The sequence below is a fragment of the Nerophis lumbriciformis genome, linkage group LG10, assembly GCF_033978685.3.
Source record: "Nerophis lumbriciformis linkage group LG10, RoL_Nlum_v2.1, whole genome shotgun sequence".
Taxonomy (NCBI): domain Eukaryota; kingdom Metazoa; phylum Chordata; class Actinopteri; order Syngnathiformes; family Syngnathidae; genus Nerophis; species Nerophis lumbriciformis.
Window position 1 is genome coordinate 30768376 of NC_084557.2, and position 24132 is coordinate 30792507.

Below are 24132 nucleotides of genomic sequence, written 5' to 3' on the forward strand. Positions count from 1 at the left end.
ATAATAACAGGTCTTGTGTTATGACTATGATAATGACGGCGGCCATGACTTCATTGGAGAATTTCAGACTACAGTGGCTAAGTTGAGTGAAGCGCAGAACTCAGTGGAGGTAATTATTGTATTCATTTATTTTTCACAGCTCATTGAATTTAATAACCACACACAAACAAGCATTTTAGTGTCACAATGGTGCCTGACCATGTAATACTTAGTATGTGCCATTAAATATTTTTCATCCAATTGTAAATGTTACTGATGCAACAAAAAACATTCCTCCTTTTAGTTCTATTCAGTACTTGAGCAGCAGTGTTTTGGACCAGCTGTAGGGTTATGTATGTTACGTATGTGCAAAGGAAATAAACAGTCTAGTACAGAGGTCCCTAAACTTTTTAACTCAGGGGCCACATTTCTACCTACCTGTCCCTGCATTTCTTTCCAGCATTTGGGCTTTAATCCATTTATAAGTATGGGCGCAACTTTCTTGACGTTGTGGCCTAGTTTTATTTGAATTGTAAAATTTGGTGCTAATCAATCATAACTGGACTGAAACACAGTACATGCAGTGACGTGCGGTCACTGGAGGCAGGTGAGGCGGGGCCTCACCTGCCATCATTGAAAGAAAAAAAATGTAAAAAGAAAAACAATTAATTAAATTGTTATATGTATCCAGTGATTATACTATAAAGTTATTTTCCGTTTAACTTCACCAGTTTTAGATTATTTTTATTCAAAATCGCTGAATTTTCACATTTGCCGTTCAAATACTGAGAAGAGACGGTGCGGTGAACAGCAGCCAGTTGAGGCACGTCACTCAATTGTGCCTCACCATGGATTGCGGACTGGGCTAACTGCTGGCCTGCTGTGCAGTGAGACCGTATTGCTATATGAATTATATTATACATTTCCATAGTTTAGTTAGCTGAGGTATATAATGTACAGTGTATTTTGTCAACAACTGTATGTGTGTAACGTATTTCATGTGCTGAGCGATCATAAAACTGCTGCGAAGACGCACTGTGTGAGGCTCGCATAATCCCGCCTCCTGGTGCCGGTTATTACACCTCCGCCGCAAAGTGCACCCCCCGACGGGAGCGCCACACCAACCAAAGCCCACACCCAAACCCTCCACGTGCAAGACCGAATCCACCCAAAAAAAGTCACTTAACAAGAAGCCAAAAAGTGCAAAAACAACAATGCTCGCGCCGGAGGAGCCGTGAACGACTGCAGGGACACAACATTAGGTACACCTGCAGACTGCAGCACGGATTTCATATTTCATTCATTCACAACTCCTCCAACATGAACACCACTGTTCCCGCACTTATAAGTAAAGGTAAGACCATAATAAAGTTTTTTTTATTAAATGTGCTTTTTTGTGTGCTACAGTTTGTATGTGTAAAGTTAAAGTTAAGTTAAAGTACCAATGATTGTCACACACACACTAGGTGTGGTGAAATTTGTCCTCTGCATTTGACCCATCCCCTTGATCACCACCTGGGAGGTGAGGGGAGCAGTGGGCAGCAGCGGTGCCGCGCCCGGGAATAATTGTTGGTGATTTAACCCCCAATTCCAACCCTTGATGCTGAGTGCCAAGCAGGGAAGAATGCTGGTATGAGCTTTTAAACATAACCCGTTAACTGCTGCCAATCAAATGGTGAATAAGATACTCTTTAGGGTTCATATGTTTGTAAATCTGACTGTGATGAAGTCAGTGACTCACCAGCCATGAACCTCACCGCACGTCACTGAGTACATGATATGTCTATGTTGTGCTTGCGCATGAGCAAGCCTCATGGGCGTTTTTGGATTATTTCAATACATTGTATGAATTGTTTTTCTCATAGGTGGCAGTTTTCATAAGAAGTGACACAGTGGCATCGCATAACAGAAACTATTAACTAAACTAAAATATTAGCTCGAAATAGTGATGATTTTAAAAGAGTAAAAATAATAGATCCAACTTTTCGAGGTATCAAGTTGACAACACTGTTTACCCAAGTCATGATCCAATTTGCAAATGATATGATCTATTGATCTAAATAGGATTATTTGCTGACTGTTAATTGTCAGGATTTGCAGAAACATCCATTAATTCCCCAGTATCCAGAGATACCATCTGCTGGTTGAAATCGAACCCACCACTTCTTTTTTTTTTCCTTTCTCACGTTTGTTATTAAAGCTGCTGATTGTAGTCAGCGGGTCAAGAGGTGCTTCCTGTTCTCTCTCCTGTTCAGCTAGCGAGCTCACTGCGGACATAATTACAGAAAAATATCCTCCATCTGTCTCAGTATCTGCTGCACCGTATGTGCCTGGCTTCGTTTTTTTGTGGCTTTTGTTCCCCCTTTGCATCGACAATGTGTCCACATAAAATCTGTGAGGTTGTCTCACGTGGAGGTCAGCTGGGCCAACTGCTTTTAGTTTGAGAAGCAGTAAATAGAGCAAATGTGAGGCTATGTTGTGGCGCTCAGTAGAAATGCAACTAAAAGTAGGCAAAACTTGAACCTTTTGTTTCTGTTTGGGGCTGCACAGTAGCCTTGTGGTTAGCATGTTGATTGCACATTCAAAAGATTGATGGTTCAAATCTCTGTTTGGGTATTTCTGTGTGGAGTTTTTATATTTTCTCAGGGTAATTTGGCTTCTTCCCACATTCCCCCAAAAATGTTTGATGTTTGGTTGATAGGTGACACTAAATTTCCCCGCATAGACAGTGTGGATAAAGGCATGTAAAACTATTATTTTGATCGCGTCATTGCATGTTTGTGTCACCCTAGTGCCTAGTGCAGTGGTTCTTAACCTTGTTGGAGGTACCGAACCCCACCAGTTTCATATGCGCATTCACCGAACCCTTCTTTAGTGAAAAATAAAATGTTTATTTTTTCAAATTCAAGAAAAAGTCATATGTTTTTTCACTGGTGCACAAAATGAACCGTGCATGAACATCACCTTGTTCAAAGAACAAAACCAATACAGTGCATGAACTCACAACAAATTACACATTACACACATTACCATGAATTAATTAACGTGGACCCCGACTTAAACAAGTTGAAAAACGTAGTCAGGTGTTACCATTTTGTGGTCAATTGTTCGGAATATGTACTGTACTGTGTAAACTGTACTGTTTCATATAATGTATTCTCTTCCTTTGCAATCTGCTAGTAAAAGTTTAAATCGATCAATCAAATAACCTGCAAATCAGATGGAAAATTAGGGGGAACATTGTTTGGGGGTATCCATAATACGCTGATAGGGAGAAGTTTTTATTTACACGATAAGTCGAAAGTGTCTTTACCTCCGTGGCGAAAGCTCCGCCGAACCCCTAAGGCCGACTCACCGAACCCCTAGAGTTCGATCGAACCCAGGTTAAGAACCACTGGCCTAGTCCATGACTACTTCAAAACTGATTTTTTTTTACCATAACAATGTAAAATGTAATATAGTCCATTCATCCCCCTTCTATCTGCTTTCTTTCTTAATTCAAGTATACATGTATGTCAGTGGCGGGCCGTGCGTTTCCCACCTCGGCCTTCAGTGATGTCAATGATTACCTCTCAAAATACCATAATTTATGTCACCACATGACCATTGCCGGATAAATACTATACAGGAACACATTTACGCACTACTGTTCATTAAATCACCTCAACAGTGTACAAATAAATATTTGAACTCACAATTTATAGCACCTACTCGACGCAGTATAAACCAGTGGTACCCCTCGTCGTCGGCTTATTCGAGTGGAAATGGCGAGCATTTCCCAATTTCATCGCCAGAACAGCTGAGTTAACTTCCGGGGTTGGCCGACATCGTTTCGCAAGATGTAGTTTCTCTTTAAATATCCTTCTTGAAAATGGCCTTGCAAATATATATCTGCCACCTAATCAACGTTTTGTTCTCCTTCTCTGCTGTCCCGGTCTGGCTACGGCGCAACACTTCCTGCTTCCTGCTAAATTGAAACTTGTGAATGGATACTCACTTTGGAATGACAAGTGAGTATCCAATCACAGTCTCGTTAACATCAGGCTACTTAGATTGGCTACTGTCAACAACTTGTGATCTTTTCCTTCCTTTTCTGTCTTGCCTCTTGGTGAGGGCGGTTGCATTTTTCTCCGCTCCCTCCTTCCCTGCTTGCTTTCTTCGTGTCCTTGTCCTGTCTGAACTTTTTTGAAGCCTCTTTCTTTGCGCTGTCCTCAAATCTAAACATCAAACATGGAAATGATCAGCTGGACTCTCGACGCAATTGACAAAGTCTTTTCGACAAGGAAAAGAGGTTCGGGGGAGCCTGGCTGCCCTGATGGAACCATTGCTGCGGGGTACGTGAGAGACTCCTGGGATAAATGGAGAATCATGTCAGTCCTTTCCATCGAGGACGTGGAAGACATCTACCTATTTGGAACCGTGATCACGGGGCACCTGCTGATTGGGCTGGGCATTGCTCTGGTGTATCGTCAAATTCGGAAGACGATGGCAGCCACTCAAGGAGCCCAACGGCTGTTCATCGCAATGGAAGGATTGGGTCGGGCTGTGGGAACACAGACGGTGGCGATTTCTGATTTGAATCGCAAAATGGATCTCATCATGGAGAAGCTTGCTGAGAAGGAAGAATTCAATTGAATTTGAGAGAACAGCACAGACACAGAGCAGGAATGTCATTGTTTTGACTGCTGGAAGAAAACAACATCTTAATCTACGATTTGACTCCCTCGAATGGCCTTGACGCTATCAGGAACAGGCTGTTCTGAAAAACTCCCCCGAGGACTCCTCAACGATGGACGCTTTTGACCTTCCTTTTTTTCAATAACACCTGGTGTCGAACTTTGAGATCGACCCCAGTCCACAAAAACATTTCAACATCTCACCCAAATTAATTGGGCATACATGCACGCACCCGCCCTTCCCCCAATCAACACCTTCACCACTGCTTAATTCCTCTTCGGGGTTGTGGACGGCTGAGTAGCGCTTTATAGCGGCAGCCGGCCTCCAGGGCCCCTAATCCCAACCCCTCTGTTGCGAGTTGTTGTGATTACATGTATCATGTTTATGTGTGTAAGCTATGTGAGTTTTTTTTCCTTGGACTCAGTCTGGACCCCTCCCGAGGGCCCAGCCTTAGACTGATACTTTTTTTACTCTTCCCCCTTTCCCAATGTCACCTTTTTCCCACCTTTTTTAAGGAGCGCTGTAGGTGGCTGATCCGTTGGCGGCAACGTCTTGTCCCCTTGTAACGTATGTCTGCTCTTAGTGGGACTGTGCCGAAAATGACATTTCAGTTCTTATGTGTCTTGTACATGTTAAAGAATGGACAATAATAAAGCATCTTGAATCTTGAATCTTGAATCTGATTGGCTATCGCAACTGTCTCTCAACTCTATGTGTTCTCAAATTCAACTGCTAACGGTCCCGATGAGTATCCAATCACAGGCCGCGTAAATGTAACGTTCAATGTGAGGCCATCGAGAAGGCCTTACTGACAACAACTCGTGATCTGATTGGCTATCGCAAGCATCTATCAACTGTATGTGTCCGTTCACTTACAGTGCACGGACGCCTGCATTGTTGATTCTGAAGGCCTCTGGCAGATTTGGTACAGCATGGCAACATAAGCTAGCTGAGTTCTGATTGGATACAAAATACAACCGCACTGGAACCAGCATATTATGACATGAAGAGAATATGAAAACTTTTAGATATTTAGGGAAAGTAAATAAAAAAATTTTTTTATCTTTAATTATGATCATGATTTCTGGTTATGTTAGGCCAGCAGAAAGGCCCTCCTGGCCCTGACGGCACACCACTGTTGTATGTATTGTTGCATTTGAAGCAATGGTAATTTATATTCATTATCAATATTGCTATTTTCTATTGTTATTTGTATTGTTCCATTTGTAGTGCAATAATGTTCATTGTCATTTTTGTGTTATAACTATCTACTTCATAGACTGATTTTTCATTATAGTTTTTTATATCATATTTGAACATCGTATTCGCTGATGTAGTTCTGATGTTTTTGTTTTTTATTGTTGTTGTCTCTCTGTCTTACCCCCCTCTTATCCCCGCAATTTCCGCCTCTGTCTTTTTTTCTTCTTCTTTCTATCCCCTCCTGCTGGGGTCTAACTGCGCCAAACATTAATATGTCCTTTTTTTTTCTCAGGGCGTTCAATGGTTCGCAACTGCACTGCTTGGTTTGTATTGGAAGACGTTTTGATTGATGAAGCCAACTCGGATAAGCGGCGAAATGTCTTCCAAGACAAACCAAGCAGTCCAGTTGCCAACGATTGAACGCCCTGAGATGACAATAACCTGGATGAATGAGAACTTTCAGTCCACGAGAGGAATATCCCACATTTCTCTTTAGTAGAGGAATCCTGCACAGCAGATATGTGCATCTATATTAACAAAACACTACCCTCATTGGGATCATCTCGGATGGCGATGAGTCCGCCTACAGGAGAGAGGTGGACCGGCTGGTGTCCTGGTGCAACCACAACAACCTGGAGCTGAACGCCCAAAAAACGGTGGAGATGATCATGGACTTCAGGAAAGTCACAGCCCCACCATCCCCCCTCCCCCTGATTGACTCTCCCACCCCCGTCTCCATTGTGGACTCCTTCCGTTTTTTGGGCACCACCATCACCCAAGACCTCAAGTGGGAGTCGACCATCAGCTCCCTCATCAAGAAGGCCCAGCAGAGGATGTACTTCCTGCGGCAGCTGAGGAAACTTAAGGTGCCGACCGAGATGCTGGTGCAGTTTTACTCAGCCATCATCGAGTCCATCCTGACCTCCTCCATCACCGTGTGGTTCCCCGGCGCCACAGTCCTGCAGCGCATCGTACGTGCTGCTGAGAAGGTGATTGGCTGCAAGCTCCCATCCCTCCAGGACTTGTTCTCCTCCAGGACCAGGAGGCGTGTGGGTCGGATCACAGCTGACTCTTCTCACCCTGGATACACACTGTTCTCCCCTCTCCCCTCAGGCAGGAGACTACGGTCCATCCAGACCCACACCTCCCGCCACCTGAACAGTTTTTTCCCCTCGGCCATCAGGCACATGAACAATAACTCCTAACAGTAGATCCCTAGAATTCCTTCTAAGTCTATAACAAGATCTGATAGCTCAGTTACAGCTCTTGTTATTACCAAATCTGTGTTAAATGCATACTTGCCAACCCTCCCGAATTTTCCGGGAGACTCCCGAAATTCAGCGCTTCTCCCGAAAACCTCCCGGGACAAATATTCTCCTGAAAATCTACCGATTTTCAGCCGGAGCTGGAGGCCACGCCCCCTCCAGCTCCATGCGGACCTGAGTGAGGACAGCCTTTTTTCGCGACAAGAACAGGATGACAAGAACTAATCATCCAGACTAGAGATAAATTGTATTATTATGTTTATCTTACCTAAAAATAAATATATTTATTAATTTAAAAAAAAAAAACTAAATACATTTTCACTATATTTTGCTAAAAACATCAAAATTAATTGTATTTTTATTTGTATTTTTTCTGACTCCTTATTACATCCAGGCATTAGAATTATACATTAAAATAAACATATTTGACATAATTAATTTTAAATTATCATAATAATTCATTTAAAATGACCATATTTAATTATTAAAATAATTGCTTGTTTATCAATAACTTTAGCATTTTATTCATTACATTTTGAAGCTCTCAGAAGCCAAGTTATGTTATATTCCTTAATATTTATTTATGCAAGTTTGAAGTATCAATTATCTAAACACAGTTTTGTTTGCATATTTTCCACAATGTAGATACATATATATATATATATATATATATATATATATATATATATATATATATATATATATATATATATATATATATATATATATATATATGTATATATATATATATAAATATATATATATATATATATGTATATATATGTATATATATATATATATATATATATATATATATATATATATATATATATATATATATATATATATGTATGAAATACTTGACTTGGTGAATTCTGGCTGTCAATATACTCCTCCCCTCTTAAACACGCCTCCACCTCCCGAAATCGGAGGTCTCAAGGTTGGCAAGTATGGTTAAATGTGTTTTATGTTGCACGATTGCACCAAGAAAAATTCCTAGTTTGTGAACCCGTTCTCAAACAATGGCAATAAAACGATTCTGATTCTGATTCTGATTCTGAAAATGATTTGCCTGAATGGCTGGAAAGACCATAGAAAAAAATAAAATTAAAAAAACTGTTATAGTTAACATTATGAGCAAAGTAGAAATATAAAATAATTGCACTTTCCAGACTTCCCTGCTCTACCATCTCCTCTTTCATAGACATCATTGCCTGTGTTTCCTTGTGTTCTTTCAGCATTTCCTCAAGCATCTTAAAGAAAACTTAAGTAGAAGAGGACACAAAATCGAATACTAGCAGCTTATCTTCTTTTTCTCTGGTTTTTAAATGCTGGGTCTGCTTTTCTTTCTCTGTCATTGTTTAACTCAGTCTTTCTCCCCTCGAGGGTGCTCCTCAAGCAATATTGTCAATGCATAGTTGCCTCTTTTCATTAATTATGCAAATGGATAAAGACGCTTGTCGCATTTTGGGTGTATTGTCTGGTTATTAGCAGGCGCATGAGCACTGTCCAATGCTGGATGTGTCGCCTTTGCACGGGAAACATTTTTGCCATCGTTGCTTGTGTTAGGCTCAACTACTTTATTTTGCTGAATATTCTATGGTCAAATTCAGTCAATACTACCTTTATACCCAACATGCTTGTGCTGCGTATCAGATTTTATTGAAAAAATGAGAACTGAAGTCATGAAAATCTATTATTTTCTCAGCCCCTGCATAAATGAGCATCAGGAGTGAAAAAAAAAGTGCAGTCCCTGTGTTATTAACTTTGAGTCTCTGGTTACCTTTTTTAACTGTTGTTGCTGCAAACACCTACATTCTGTTATCATATACTCCAATTAAATGTGTCTCCAAATCTTTTCCAGGTGGAATTTGAATGCATCAACCCAAAGAAACAAAAGAAGAAGAAGAATTATAAGAATTCTGGAGTTATAATCCTGAAATCTTGTAAGGTAAGGAAGAACTGTATTGCACCAGGTGCCTGCCCATGATATGGATGTACCTCAGAGAAACAAGGGAGATGAAGAAAAAATTAAGGCAAGGAATTTAAAATAAACAAAAATAGAATAGAATTGAATATGATGGACATTTTAATGCAGACTCCCAGAGCGATCGTTCTGACATTCACAAAGCAATGTGATGCAACCATAAATTGTTGAAATTATACATACAATATCTCGCAAAAGTGAGTACACCTCTCACATGCCATGAACTGACTCGAGGGGTGTACTCGTGTTTTAGATATTGTATATGTGATGTCAAATTGTCCAAAAAAGTCTCTCTATTATCACATTTTATCAAATATGAATGAAAATGTACTGTCCATATATGAATTAATATGACTTGCCATCTTTTAACTAATAATAACCCATTTCACCCCTGTCTAAAAGGATGTGTTAGTTGGGCCCTCACAACTGTCATTGTGTAACTAATTAGTGTGTCAGCTTTCAGCCTCACAGACAATAAGGTGAAAAAAAGCTTGAGATGCCTGTTGGGATGACATTAAATCTTCCATAATTGATTGTTCTCCATCTTTGCTGATACAAATACACATGTAGTTGTGTCGCTTCACGGCTAATAAATGTCTTTGTTGGCTGACACATAGGATTACAGCAATGACTCTGCTGCATATTCACTGATCATTCTTCTTCCAATTTGTCTACCATGAAACACATTTCCACTATAGAAAGGAGTGAAAAATACAATTTATCCCACTGTGTTGGTGTTAAAATAAATTATAGTGTCTATTTAAATCATGGGTGTCAAACTCTGGCCCGCGAGCCAAATTTGGCCCGCTGTGTCATTTCACTTATCCCTTGAGGCGATATCAAATTAACACTAGAGCTGGCCCGCCGGTTATATTCAGCGGTGGTGCCGCGGTAACACCGCATTCACCGCTAATTCTCATACTTGCCAACCCTCCCGGGAGAGTCCCAGATCTCAGTGCCCCTCCCAAAAATCGTCACATTCGCCTTTCATCCAGTCCAACAGTGCTGGCCCAGTCGCATAATATGTGCGGCTTCTGCAAGAATACACAAGTGAATGCAACGCATACTTGATCAACAGCGATACAAGTTACACTGAGGGTGGCCGTATAAACAACTTTAAGTTTTGTGAGAAATATACGCCACACTGTGAACCCACACCAAACAAACAGCACTAACTCTTCCGGGATGCTACAAGGTAGAGTTAGTGCTGCAAAGGGTTCTGGGTATTTGTTCTGTTGTGTTTATGTTGTGTTACAGTGCGGATGTTCTCCCGAAATGTGTTTGTCATTCTTGTTTGGTGTGGGTTCACAGTGTGGCGTATATTTCTAACAAAACTTAAAGTTGTTTATACGGCCACCCTCAGTGTAACTTGTATCGTTGTTGATCAAGTATGCGTTGCATTCCCGTGTGTGTTCTTTCAGAAGCCGCACATATCTTGTGACTGGGCCGGCACGTTGTTAGAATGGATGAAAGCGGACGTGACGACAGCTCATAGAGGACGTTAAAGGCACTCCTTTAAGGCACGCCCCCAAGACTGTGGTCCGAGTGGACTACGAGATATGATGACTGATGAACACCTTCTTTCGATAATGAAGGTTGCCTCAGCTGAAAGCCTGAGCCCCGACATTAATGAACTAGCATCCAAGAAAAGATGCCAGGTATCTGGCTTGGGCACATCAGATTAGATCAGTGTGTTGCAAACTGAGCAATTTAAAGTCCTGAATGGTTGGTTTATTCATTGTTATTTTATTTTCAATACAATTTTTATTTAAATTGTATTTGATATGCCATTGATATTTTTTTAAATTATTATTTGAAACTCGATTTTGCATGTCATTATAAAGTTATATAAGCCTTGCTTGTTCAATATTCAATGCAAAACTTGTTTGGGTCCCTATTAAAAGGTTAATTTGTTCAACCTTGGCCCGCGGCTTTGTTCAGTTTTAAATTTTGGCCCACTCTGTATTTGAGTTTGACACCCCTGATTTAAATGGTGCAGTGCTGCATGATGCTGGTTAAATATTGTTTTCACTTTAGCCTGCCTCATGTCTACAGATTACAAGGGACTACACTTTCCTGGATTACATACTGGGAGGATGCCAGCTCATGTTTACTGTGAGTTTAATCACTTGATAAATGTAAATTTTGAGCTGTCTGTGTGGAGTTTGTATGTTTTCCGCATGGGTTTCCTCCCGCAGGTAGGTTCATTGGAGACTCTAAATTTATCAGAGGTATGAATGTGAGTTGAATGATTGTCTGCATGTGCTCTGTCATAGGCTCTAGCTCACCCCACCTTGAACAGGTTATGTAGAACAAAATGAATACCGTATTTTTCGGACTATAAGTCGCAGTTTTTTTTAATAGTTTGGCCGGGGGTTGTGACTTATACTCAGGAGCGACTTATGTGTGAAATTATTAACATATTACCGTAAAATATCAAATAATATTATTTAGCTCATTCACGTAAGAGACTAGACGTATAATATTTCATGGGATTTAGCGATTAGGAGTGACAGATTGTTTGGTAAACGTATAGCATGTTCTATATGTTATAGTTATTTGAATGACTCTTACCATAATATGTTACGTTAACATACCAGGCACGTTCTCAGTTGGTTATTTATGCCTCATATAACGTACACTTATTCAGCCTGTTGTTCACTATTCTTTATTTATTTGAAATTGCCTTTCAAATGTCTATTCTTGGTGTTGGGTTTTATCAAATAAATGTCCCCCAAAAATGCGACTTATACTGCAGTGCGACTTGCATATGTTTTTTTCCTTTTTTACTGTGCATTTTCGGCCGGTGCGGCTTATACTGCGGAGCGATTTATACTCCGAAAAATACGGTACACGTAAAGCTGTCTTGTGTCCTCCTGCACCACTTGTATTTTTACCCAGAGTACTTTTAAAGGGGACCTATGAAAATTTTAATCTACATTTAAAAGTAGATCAAATAGATTGGATTTGCTTTGTTGTGAATTTTGTGTACATTTGCTCCAAAGTCACATTTACAACCCACTGTCTGCATATGTCTGCAAGCTGTTCGTTTGTGGTTGCGTTCCTGTTAGATTGCAATTGAAATCATGCTCCGACCTCTCCAAATGTATCAGAATTGATATTTTAAAAATGTGCATGTTAAATATATAACTTGAAGATAAACATATTTATTTCTACAGATACGATCAAAAATACTCTTCATAGACGGTATAGAGATTCACCCAGTCACAACATCAGGTACAGCTGCATACCATCAAATCGATATATGATATGATATAGAGCTGCTTTAAAATGAAAAGCTGCTACTAACAGCATTTATGTCACTGCATGTGCACATCCCACAATTAAATGAGAATAATACTTTATCCTCTCTAAAAACCAAGTAGACATATCACAATGGTGCCCTCTTTTCCTGTCAGAGTTTAGCAGCAAATCCAGTTTCATATTGGCCAATTTTGACACAACAGGCCGGGGTAAAATGTCATGGACAAACAAACACGTAAGTATTTATTTACTATTATTTATTATTTACATCAGAGCAAGTGGGAGGGCATTGAGATGAAAATGAATAATATGCATGGCTCCAGGCAGCAGCCATAAACATTCTCACACCTGAAGCAGGAGGGGAGGAGCTCCTCCTCTTATAATACATGTTCAAATAAGTACGTTAACCACACTCTGACGTCACACAATAGCCCTTGTTAAAAAAATACTGCAAAACACAGCGCCATCCAAAACTGCGTACAAGCTTACACTTAGATGCATGAACCTTATGATTTGACGTTTTGGCATTGTTTAAAGGGGAACTGCACTTTTTTATTTATTTATTATGCATATCATTAACAACCATCATGACAACAAAAGGATTTTACAAAAATGTATTCTATGTATTAAATAAACCTAAATAAAAGTCAATTTAACGTGGAGCCAAAGGGAGCTCCTCTTTTTCGCCCATAAAATCCAATAAATAACCATTCAAAAAGCGCCAACAATACTCCATTTACATTTTGTGATATGCATATTAACCAAGTATTAGTGATATTGCTTCTATAAGCACTAATGCAGACAAACTATTTATAACTACTGTGTGTCCCTATGTTTGCATCATGGAGTGTAAGTTTATTGTAGATCATAAATCATGCCTCTCACCTGGACAGAAGAAGTCTGAGTAGGTATTCCGACAAGTTGGTACACTTTGACAGTCGTTTATAACTCGAAAATGGCCAAAAAGACACGGAAATACGCTTTGTCCCCCCTTCTCCCTGTTTCTTCGTGAGGATTATGAGACATTCTTCACCTAAATGGGAATATATGAACATCCTAGCAGTCAGCATCCTAATGACAGAAGGCCTTGTACAGTAAGTGATGTTTTATTATGTTTGATGGCTCTCATAAAGTCTGCAGTGAGCAATAATCAGTGATGAAAAAAAAAAAAGCAAACGTGATGCGTTTTTGAAATTAATGTGTCGTGTATGCTTAAAATGATCAAAATATGTATCGTATTTATCGGAGTATAAGTCGCTCCGGAGTATAAGTCGCACCGGCCGAAAATGCATAATAAAGAAGGAAAAAAACATATATACGTCGCACTCGAGTATAAGTCGTATTTTTGGGGGTAATTTATTTGATAAAACCCAACACCAAGAATAGACATTTGAAAGGCAATTTAAAATAAATAAAGAATAGTGAACAACAGGCTGAATAAGTGTACGTTAAATGAGGCATAAATAACCAAATGAGAACGTGCCTGGTATGTTAACTTAACATATTATGGTAAGAGTCATTCAAATAACTATAACATATAGAACATGCAACGTATATGTTTACCAAACAATCTGTCACTCCTAATCGCTTAATCCGATGCAATCTTATACGTCTAGTCTCTTACGTGAATGAGCTAAATAAAATTATTTGATATTTTACGGTAATGTGTTAATAATTTCACACATAAGTCGCTCCAGAGTATAAGTCGCACATCCGGCCAAACTATGAAAAAAACTGCGACTTATAGTCCGAAAAATACGGTAAATATTAAATGTTCAGTGTCTGTTACTACATTACATATACAGTATAGTTACATCATGTATATAAAACCTCAATGGAGGTGTTTGGATGTTTTTTAAGGGTTTTATAGGCAGTATTGCACAGCTCCTGTAAGCACCATTGTAAGCAGACTCTTGATCGCATTTATTTAATATTTAGATTGCAAAAAAAAATTAACATCCATCGTCATGTCTTTCATAATGATTGTACACGATAGGCAAAAAGTGCAGTTCTCCTTTAACACGAGTATTTACATTATATCAACATTTTTAAGTCAGAATAGACTAAAATACTCATAGGTCTTGTTTACTGTAAGGGTTACATTAAATTTTAGAATTTCTCAAACATGCTCCAGCGCCCCCCGCGACCCCGAAGGGAATAAGCGGTAGAAAATGGATGGATGGATGATACTAGTACTCTTTAGCTTCAATCAGGCTGTTAAACCTCTAGTGCAGGGGTAGTGAACCTATGGCTCTAGAGCCAGATGTGGCTCTTTTGACTGCATCTGGCTCTCAGATAAATCTTAGCTGACATTGCTTAACACGATAAGTAATGAATAATTCAGCTGGTAATCACAGTGTTAAAAATAACGTTCAAAATATAAAACATTCTCATGCATTTGAATCCATCCATCCGTTTTCTACTTCACCTGTTCAAGAAGTCGCATCAATGGTAAGAAGTATTTTATTTATTATTGGTTAGCTTCAAAATAAAAATGTTATTAAAAAGAATAAGAGACTTATTATACTCTAAAATGTTGGTCTTGCTTAAAAATGCACGCATCTAGTTGTATTCAGTGTTAAAAAATATTATATGGCTCTCACGGAAATACATTTTAAAATATTTGGCTTTCATGGCTCTCTCAGCCAAAAAGGTTCCCGACCCCTGCTCTAGTGCCTACTTTATAATAGGCCGACACACACACACATACACACACACACAGAGTCACACACGCATGCATGCGCACACAAAAGTGTGTTCTCACAAGCAGTATGTAGGATATACTGTACTATAAATACTGTATGAATACATCTTAAATCACACAAAACACAAAGCCCTAGTGTCAAGTTGCCACTGTAGACCAAATGCAGAGGAGAAGGAAGGAAAACCAAAACAATTATTTCCAATAATAAAAATAACTGCGCAGCCACACAAAATTGTATCTAAAATGTGTCCCTTATTTGCATACATAACAATGTTTTTTTTTGTGTGAGGTAAAAATTAGTCAATTCATCAGAGGGTTTTGGTAAAATACACACTTTCACAAACTGCTCCTAATCTCTTGCCTTTTGTTACAGATATGCAGATGTTTCGGAGCACACATGAGTACATTGCATCACATATACTGTACTTCTTGCAATTATTTTAACATGCATGTGCTCATACTGTAAAGGAGCCCATCGTCGAAACACACGCATTGTCACATAGTGCAAATGACCTTAAGACTTCCAAACCCTCTGCAGAAATACAGTGAACTAGGGATGTCCGATAATGGCTTTTTGCCGATATCCGATATTCCGATATTGTCCAACTCTTTAATTACCGATACCGATATCAACCGACACCGATATCAACCGATATATACAGTCGTGGAATTAACACATTATTATGCCTAATTTTGACAGCCAGGTATGGTGAAGAATGCATCGGACACTTCAACTACATGCTGTCTGCAGACGAACTAAGCAAGTTTCTTTTTTCTACATTCTGCTGCTGCATTGAGTCATTCACCACATTACATCTAGGAACTCTGTGCGTGGTGTACTTTACTGTAACAGAAAGCGCATCAGACAAGTACTAAACCCAGCTTTTGACTTTCAAGCAACAGGCCGATTTGGAGTCGTGTCACAGATACAATGTTTAGCATTTCTTTATATCCAAAAATCCCAAGGCCGAGCTGAATCACAGGACACTGTGCTATGCTAATCAATCAAAAGAAAAATCCATAGATTAGCCGCACCTTTGTATAAGCCGCAGGGTGCAAAGCTTGGGGGAAAAAGTAGCGGCGTACAGTCCGGAAAATACGTCAATTCTTTATTTACTAATGTATCTATTGTTGTGTTAAAGAATGCGTTGTGACTAGGGATGTCCGATAATGGCCTTTTGCCGATATCCGATATTCCGATATTGTCCAACTCTTAATTACCGATACCGATATCAACCGATACCGATATATACAGTCGTGGAATTAACACATTATTATGCCTAATTTGGACAACCAGGTATGGTGAAGATAAGGTACTTTTAAAAAAAATTAATAAAATAAAATAAGATAAATAAATTAAAAACATTTTCTTGAATAAAAAAGAAAGTAAAACAATATAAAAGCAGTTACATTGAAACTAGTAATTAATGAAAATGAGTAAAATTAACTGTTAAAGGTTAGTACTATTAGTGGACCAGCAGCACGCACAATCATGTGTGCTTACGGACTGTATCCCTTGCAGACTGTATTGATATATATTGATATATAATGTAGGAACCACAATATTAATAACAGAAAGAAACAACCCTTTTGTGTGAATGAGTGTGAATGGGGGAGGAATGATTTTTGGGTTGGTGCACTAATTGTAAGTGTATCTTGTGTTTTTTATGTTGATTTAATAAAAAAAAAAAAAAAAAAAAAAAAACCGATACTGATAATAAAAAAAACGATACCGATAATTTCCATTATTACATTTTAACGCATTTATCGGCCGATATTATCGGACATCTCTACAGTGAACATTTATTTTTTTCCTTCCACTGACAATTAGTCACACACACTTCTTTGCTGAGAAGAGGACATTTATTAGAAGCTGCGGCAAACACATTCGGTACCTTTTCTGCCAGATCACACCTGCTTTAGACGCGAAAATAATGAATCTTATTTTCACCTACAGCACACGCCCAATGTGGGGTACATGCACAGATGTCACAAATCTACAAAAGGAGAAAGCAGTGCACAAGTAGACACACACGTGCAGATGGAGCTGTTCTGCGCTGTTCAATCAGACTTAGTATGACTCTAATCCTAATCTTCAGGAGGGAAAACTCTCGCGTCAGGACTGTGGAGCAACATTGCTTTGTAACACTCTGGCACAAAGAGACAGTCTTTTTGGATGCTTTTATTCATGTTCGATGTTTGCTCGTAATTTAGGGCACACATGCTTCAAGGAATCTTGTGCGCGCAGAGCAGGATTTAACAGTCGACATACGATATAGTGTATTAAGCAGGCACCTCATTAAAACACCACTCGGTGTGTAAATTCTCATGTCTAGCGGTGCAGAAGAGGAGACACTCATTTCAACGATACATACAGTAGGAAGTCCAGACTTTTTCCAGGTAGGGCCACAAACACAAAGATGTGACATTTGCTGAAACCAATCCAATGTAGGTCAGTGAATGCTAAGATATCTGAACAATACATCAGCATATAAGGTTTGTTCTAAAGGTAACTTCACAAATGACTGGAAGACAGTGATACCTTAGTTTTTGTTAGCAATACGTCCCAAGGCGAGGATCATGCGTAAACTGAATGCATGATGTAAATCTATTTACCGTATTTTCTGGGCCAGTGTTTTTCAACCACTGTGCCGCGGCACACTAGTGTGCCGTGAGATACAGTCTGGTGTGCCGTGGGAGATGATCTAATTTCACCTATTTGGGTTAAAAATATTTTTTGCAAACCAGTAATCCGCAAATAATGTGTTGTTGTTGAGTGTCTGTGCTGTCTGGAGATCGGCAGACTTACCACGTTATACTCTTCCATATCAGTAGGTGGCAGCAGGTAGCTAATTGCATCGTAGATGTCGGAAACAGCGGGAGGCAGCGTGAAGATAAAAAAGGTGTCTAATGCTTAAACCAAAATAAACAAAAGGTGAGTGCCCCTAAGAAAAGGCATTGAAGCTTAGGGAAGGCTATGCAGAATGAAACTAAAACTGAACTGGCTACAAAGTAAACAAAAATAGAATGCTGGACGACAGCAAAAAATTACTGTGAAGCAAAGACGGCGTCCACAAAGTACATCCGAACATGACACGACAATCAACAATGTCCCCACAAAGAAGGATAAAAACAACTGAAATATTCTTGATTGCTAAAACAAAGTACCGTATTTTTCGGAGTATAAGTCGCACCGGAGTATAAGTCGCACCTGCCGTAAATGCATAATAAAGAAGGAAAAAAACATATATAAGTTGCACTGGAGCCCGGCCAAACTAAGAAAAAAACTGCGACTTATAGTCCGAAAAATACGGTAGGTGTGGGGAATAGCGGTCAAGGAAGACATGAAACTGTTACAGGAAAATACCAAAAAAAGAGAAAAAGCCACCAAAATAGGAGCGCAAGACAAGAAGTAAAACACTACACACAGGAAAACAGCAAAAAAGTCCGAATAAGTCAGGGTGTGATGTGACAGGTGGTGACAGTACACCTACTTTGAGACAAGAGCTATATTGATGCACGCTTGGTTATACTTTAAAGTCATATCCAACAATTGCGACAACGACTTTTTATTGTCAATATCGGCTGCTGAGTTTCAGTTTTTAATTATTTCTGCTGGTGGTGTGCCTCAATGTGCCTTGGCTCAAAAAAGGTTGAAAAACACTGTTCTGGGCTATAGAGCGCACCGGTATTTAAGCCGCACCCACCACATTTGAGAAGAAATTAATATTTTTACATATACTGTATTAGCCGCACCGGACTATAAGCCACAGATATATACCGGTACGAAAGATTTTGTAAATGTTCATTTATGTTCATATATTAATTGTTTCCAATCGGTGCCTGTAACAAAGAAGAAAAACGGCTGAATAAACAAAACAGAAGTCATCGTCATGGACCCACTAGCTGTCAGCTAAACAGACTCAATGAGTCCACGGTGACGTTTTGGTGAATTTACAAAACTGAAACAACACAAAAGGAATATTAATTAATTAGATCTATATAGCGCTTTTCCAGATACTCAAAGCACTTAATAGAGAAGTGAGAACCCATCATTCAAGCACTCCACAGTCACACCTGGTGGTGGTAAGCTACATTTGTAGCCACAGCTGCCCTGGGGTAGACTGGCGGATGCGTGGCTGCCAGTTTGTGCCTACGGCCCCTCCAACCACCACCCTTCCTTCATTCACCAGTGTGAGCAAGGGTGAAGTGTCCTGCCCAAGGACACAACGGCAGTGATTTGGATGGCAAGAGGCGGGGAGCGAACCTGCAACCCTCAAGTTTCTGGCACGGCCGCTCTACCCACCACGCCATGCCGCCCCAAAATGCTATTTTGAGTTAACAATACTAACAAAGACACTCGTAAATGTGTTAGCATATTAGCTAATGCTAACTAAGCTAGCTTGATCACATTACGATAGCACGTCCATATATGCATAAAAACACTGGGACGGTTTAGTAAGTATGAATTGTTTCAGTTATATTGTACATCTTAGAAACACTGTTTGGAGTGATGAATGAATAATCCTTTTGAGCAGAAACACTATGGATAATTATACTTCCGGCACGAAACATGAAGTACAAACCCCGTTTCCATATGAGTTGGGAAATTGTGTTAGATGTAAATATAAACGGAATACAATGATTTGCAAATCATTTTCAACCCATATTCAATTGAATATGCTACAAAGACAACATATTTGATGCTCAAACTGATAAACATTTTTTTTTTGCAAATAATCATTAACTTTAGAATTTGATGCCAGCAACACGTGACAAAGAAGTTGGGAAAGGTGGCAATAAATACTGATAAAGTTGAGGAATGCTCATCAAACACTTATTTGGAACAACCCACAGGTGTGCAGGCTATTTGGGAACAGGTGGGTGCCATGATTGGGTATAAAAACAGCTTCCCAAAAAATGCTCAGTCTTTCACAAGAAAGGATGGGGCGAGGTACACCCCTTTGTCCACAACTGCGTGAGCAAATAGTCAAACAGTTTAAGAACAACGTTTCTCAAAGTGCAATTGCAAGAAATTGAGGGATTTCAACATCTACGGTCCATAATATCATCAAAAGGTTCAGAGAATCTGGAGAAATCACTCCCCGTAAGCGGCATGGCCGGAAACCAACATTGAATGACCGTGACCTTCGATCCCTCAGACGGCACTGTATCAAAAACCGACATCAATCTCTAAAGGATATCACCACATGGGCTCAGGAACACTTCAGAAAACCACTGTCACTAAATACAGTTTGTCGCTACATCTGTAAGTGCAAGTTAAAGCTCTACTATGCAAAGCGAAAGCCATTTATCAACAACATCCAGAAACGCCGCCGGCTTCTCTGGGCCCGAGATCATTTAAGATGGACTGATGCAAAGTGGAAAAGTGTTCTGTGGTCTGACGAGTCCACATTTCAAATTGTTTTTGGAAATATTCGACATCGTGTAATCCGGACCAAAGGGGAAGCGAACCATCCAGACTGTTATCGACGCAAAGTTCAAAAGCCAGCATCTGTGATGGTATGGGGATGCATTAGTGCCCAAGGCATGGGTAACTTACACATCTGTGAAGGCACCATTAATGCTGAAAGGTACATACAAGTTTTGGAACAACATATGCTGCCATCTAAGCGCCGTATTTTTCATGGACGCCCCTGCTTATTTCAGCAAGACAATGCCAAGCCACATTCAGCACGTGTTACAACAGCGCGGCTTTGTAAAAAAAAGAGTGCGGGTACTTTCCTGGCTCGCCTGCAGTCCAGACCTGTCTCCCATTGAAAATGTGTGGCGCATTATGAAGCGTAAAATACGACAGCAGAGACCCCGGACTGTTGAACGACTGAAGCTTTACATAAAACAAGAATGGGAAAGAATTCCACTTTCAAAGCTTCAACAATTAGTTTCCTCAGTTCCCAATCGTTTATTGAGTGTTGTTAAAAGAAAAGGTGATGTAACACAGTGGTGAACATGCCCTTTCCCAACTACTTTGGCACGTGTTGCAGCCATGAAATTCTAAGTTAATTATTATTTGCAAAAAAAAAATAAAGTTTATGAGTTTGAACATCAAATATCTTGTCTTTGTAGTGCATGCAATTGAATATGGGTTGAAAAGGATTTGCAAATAAATGTTTTCCGTTTATATTTACATCTAACACAATTTCCCAACTCATATGGAAACGGGGTTTGTATATTGTCAACCTGCAGTAAGCGAACTCGTCCAAAAGATGGCGCCTAGCAAAAACAATAACACACCTCTTCAATGTCTCTGTTAGTTTAACATGAAAACTATTTGTTGAATACAAAACATTATGGCCATCAGCGAAGAAAAATCTGTAAATTAGTGGCACCATTTTATAAGCCGGAGGGTTCAAAGCGTTGGAAAAACGCAGCGTCTTATAGTCCAGAATATACGGACACCCAAAAACATATTTTATAGAGAAACATGATGGTTTTAGATGCAAAACACTGTGTAAAATATATATGAATGATGAACCAAATCCATACAGCCATCTATTTTCTACCTCACGGGGTTTCAGGGGGTTGGGGGTGCTGGAGCCTATCTCAGCTACAATCGGGCGGAAGGCGGGGTACACCATGGACAAGTCGCCACCTCATCGCAGGGCCAACACAGATAGACAGACAACATTCACACTCACATTCACACACTAGGGCCAATTTAGTGTTGCCAATCAACCTATCCCCAGGTGCATGTCTTTGGAGGTGGGAGGAAGCCGGAGTACCCGGAGGGAACCCACGCAGTCATGATTAACAAAATAAATGTATGAATGAACATGTAACTGGAGGGGAGGGGAGAGCCATGTGGACACCACCTTCATACACTTTCTAAAATTCATTTAGTGTTTCTCACCTTCTTTTTCAAAGTGCTGGCATTCTTTGGACCTATGGTAGGAGAAACTGACTCACAAACGTGACGGATTCTTTGTTTGGTCACTCGATTTTTGCGGAATGAAACACGGGCAAATGGACTAGTTCAGGGGCGCCCAAACCTTTTCAAGCAAGGGCCGCATAATTAAAAATTGAACGCTCCGGGGGCCACTTTAATACATTTTGTACATTAATGAGACTAGAACCAATACAGTAAAGGTCAATAAATATACAATATGCTAAACTATATGAACATCCATATCTTAGCTTTCTGTAATCAGTAAAAAAACATTTTGTATGTAATTATACACTAAATGTAGCATTTTTAAGCATAAAAATGGCTAAATGAACAAACAATATCAATACTACGGTAGTGTTGGCCACTAGGCAAGATCAAAACAATCAAAGCGTGCTGTTTGGTATCATGGCCACTGATTGGCTCAGCCTCAGGCAGCATTACTAACATTAGCATGATAACTTTTTGGTACAAGTTTGCATCCAAACGCCTCAGTCACAGAACTTGGTACTTGACACATGCTAACTGTTAGCATGCTAATTTTTTTTGGTTAATTTTACTTGCATACGCTTCACAGTCATATAACTTCTAAATGTCAGCATGCTAATGTTACCATTTAAGTTAGACTTGCGCCTTTCAGCGGCGTGCACATTTCAGCATCCAATTCGAGTTTTTTTGTGTATTGTCGTAATCTGGGGTGTTTTTATTTTGTCTTTAGAATGTGTCGCGGGCCAATAAAAAATGGCCCCCGGGCCACACTTTGGACACCCCTGCATTAGTTTGTTACGTGCAGTGTTTTGCCCTACGACAATCCAGACAGTGTACAAAAACTGTGGCAAATATTGGAAAAAATATTTTATTTGTAATCGAATCATACGAAAAGTTGGGCGTATAAAAACTGAGGTACCACTGTATCTGATATGCAGCTTATCAATGATTGCCAATACAGCAGTGGGGCATTTTGGCGGTACTTTGGACACAACTGTACTGAACAAAGTAACACTCCTCCAGCATTTAAAGGCCTACTGAAATGCGATTTTCTTATTTAAACGGGGATAGCAGGTCCATTCTATGTGTCATACTTGATCATTTCGCGATATTGCCATATTTTTGTTGAAAGGATTTAGTAGAGAACATCAACGATAAAGTTCGCAACTTTTGGTCGCTGATAAAAAAGCCTTGCCTGTACCGGAAGTAGCAGACGATATGCGCGTGACGTCACAGGTTGTGGAGCTCCTCACATCCGCACATTGTTTACAATCATGGCCACCAGCAGCGAGAGCGATTCGGACCGAGAAAGCGACGATTTCCCCATTAATTTGAGCGAGGATGAAAGATTTGTGGATGAGGAAAGTGAGAGTGAAGGACTAGAGGGCAGTGGGAGCGATTCAGATAGGGAAGATGCTGTGAGAGGCGGGTGGGACCTGATATTCAGCTGGGAATGACTAAAACAGTAAATAAACACAAGACACAACACAACCAGGCTTATATTTAATATGCCACAAATTAATCCCGCATAACAAACACCTTCCCCCTCCCCTCCATATAACCCGCCAATACAACTCAAACACCTGCACAACACACTCAATCCCACAGCCCAAAGTACCGTTCACCTCCCCAAAGTTCATACAGCACATATATTTCCCCAAAGTCCCCAAAGTTACGTACGTGACATGCACATAGCGGCACGCACGTACGGGCAAGCGATCAAATGTTTGGAAGCGTACTCACGGTACCGTGTCTGCGTATCCAACTCAAAGTCCTCCTGGTAAGAGTCTCTGTTGTCCCAGTTCTCCACAGGCCAATGATAAAGCTTGACTGTCATCTTCCGGGAATGTAAACAATGAAACACCGGCTGTGTTTGTGTTGCTGAAGTCGGCCGCAATACACCGCTTCCCACCTACAGCTTTCTTCTTTGCTGTCTCCATTGTTCATTGAACAAATTGCAAAAGATTCACCAACACAGATGTCCAGAATACTGTGGAATTTTGCGATGAAACAGACGACTTAATAGCTGGCAACCATGCTGTCTCAAAATGTCCTCTACAATCCGCGACATCACGCGCTGACGTCATCTTACCGAGACATTTTCAGCAGGATATGTCGCGCGAAATTTAAAATTGCACTTTAGTAAACTAACCCGGCCGTATTG

At 39.9% G+C, this 24132-nt stretch overlaps 1 protein-coding gene across 2 annotated transcripts in view; it reads left to right on the plus strand.

Moving 5' to 3' along the window:
• The window catches only part of cpne2 (copine II), a 103879-nt gene that overhangs the window by 33440 nt on the left and 46307 nt on the right, over positions 1-24132 (plus strand). Inside the window, exons 8-10 of one of the 2 annotated variants that reach the window (XM_061969852.2) lie at positions 11-109; positions 8986-9072; positions 11164-11223. In XM_061969852.2, the coding sequence (XP_061825836.1) occupies positions 11-109; positions 8986-9072; positions 11164-11223 (246 nt within the window). The remainder of the gene's footprint in view (positions 1-10; positions 110-8985; positions 9073-11163; positions 11224-24132) is intronic. The other variant, XM_061969853.2, reaches the window with a different exon arrangement.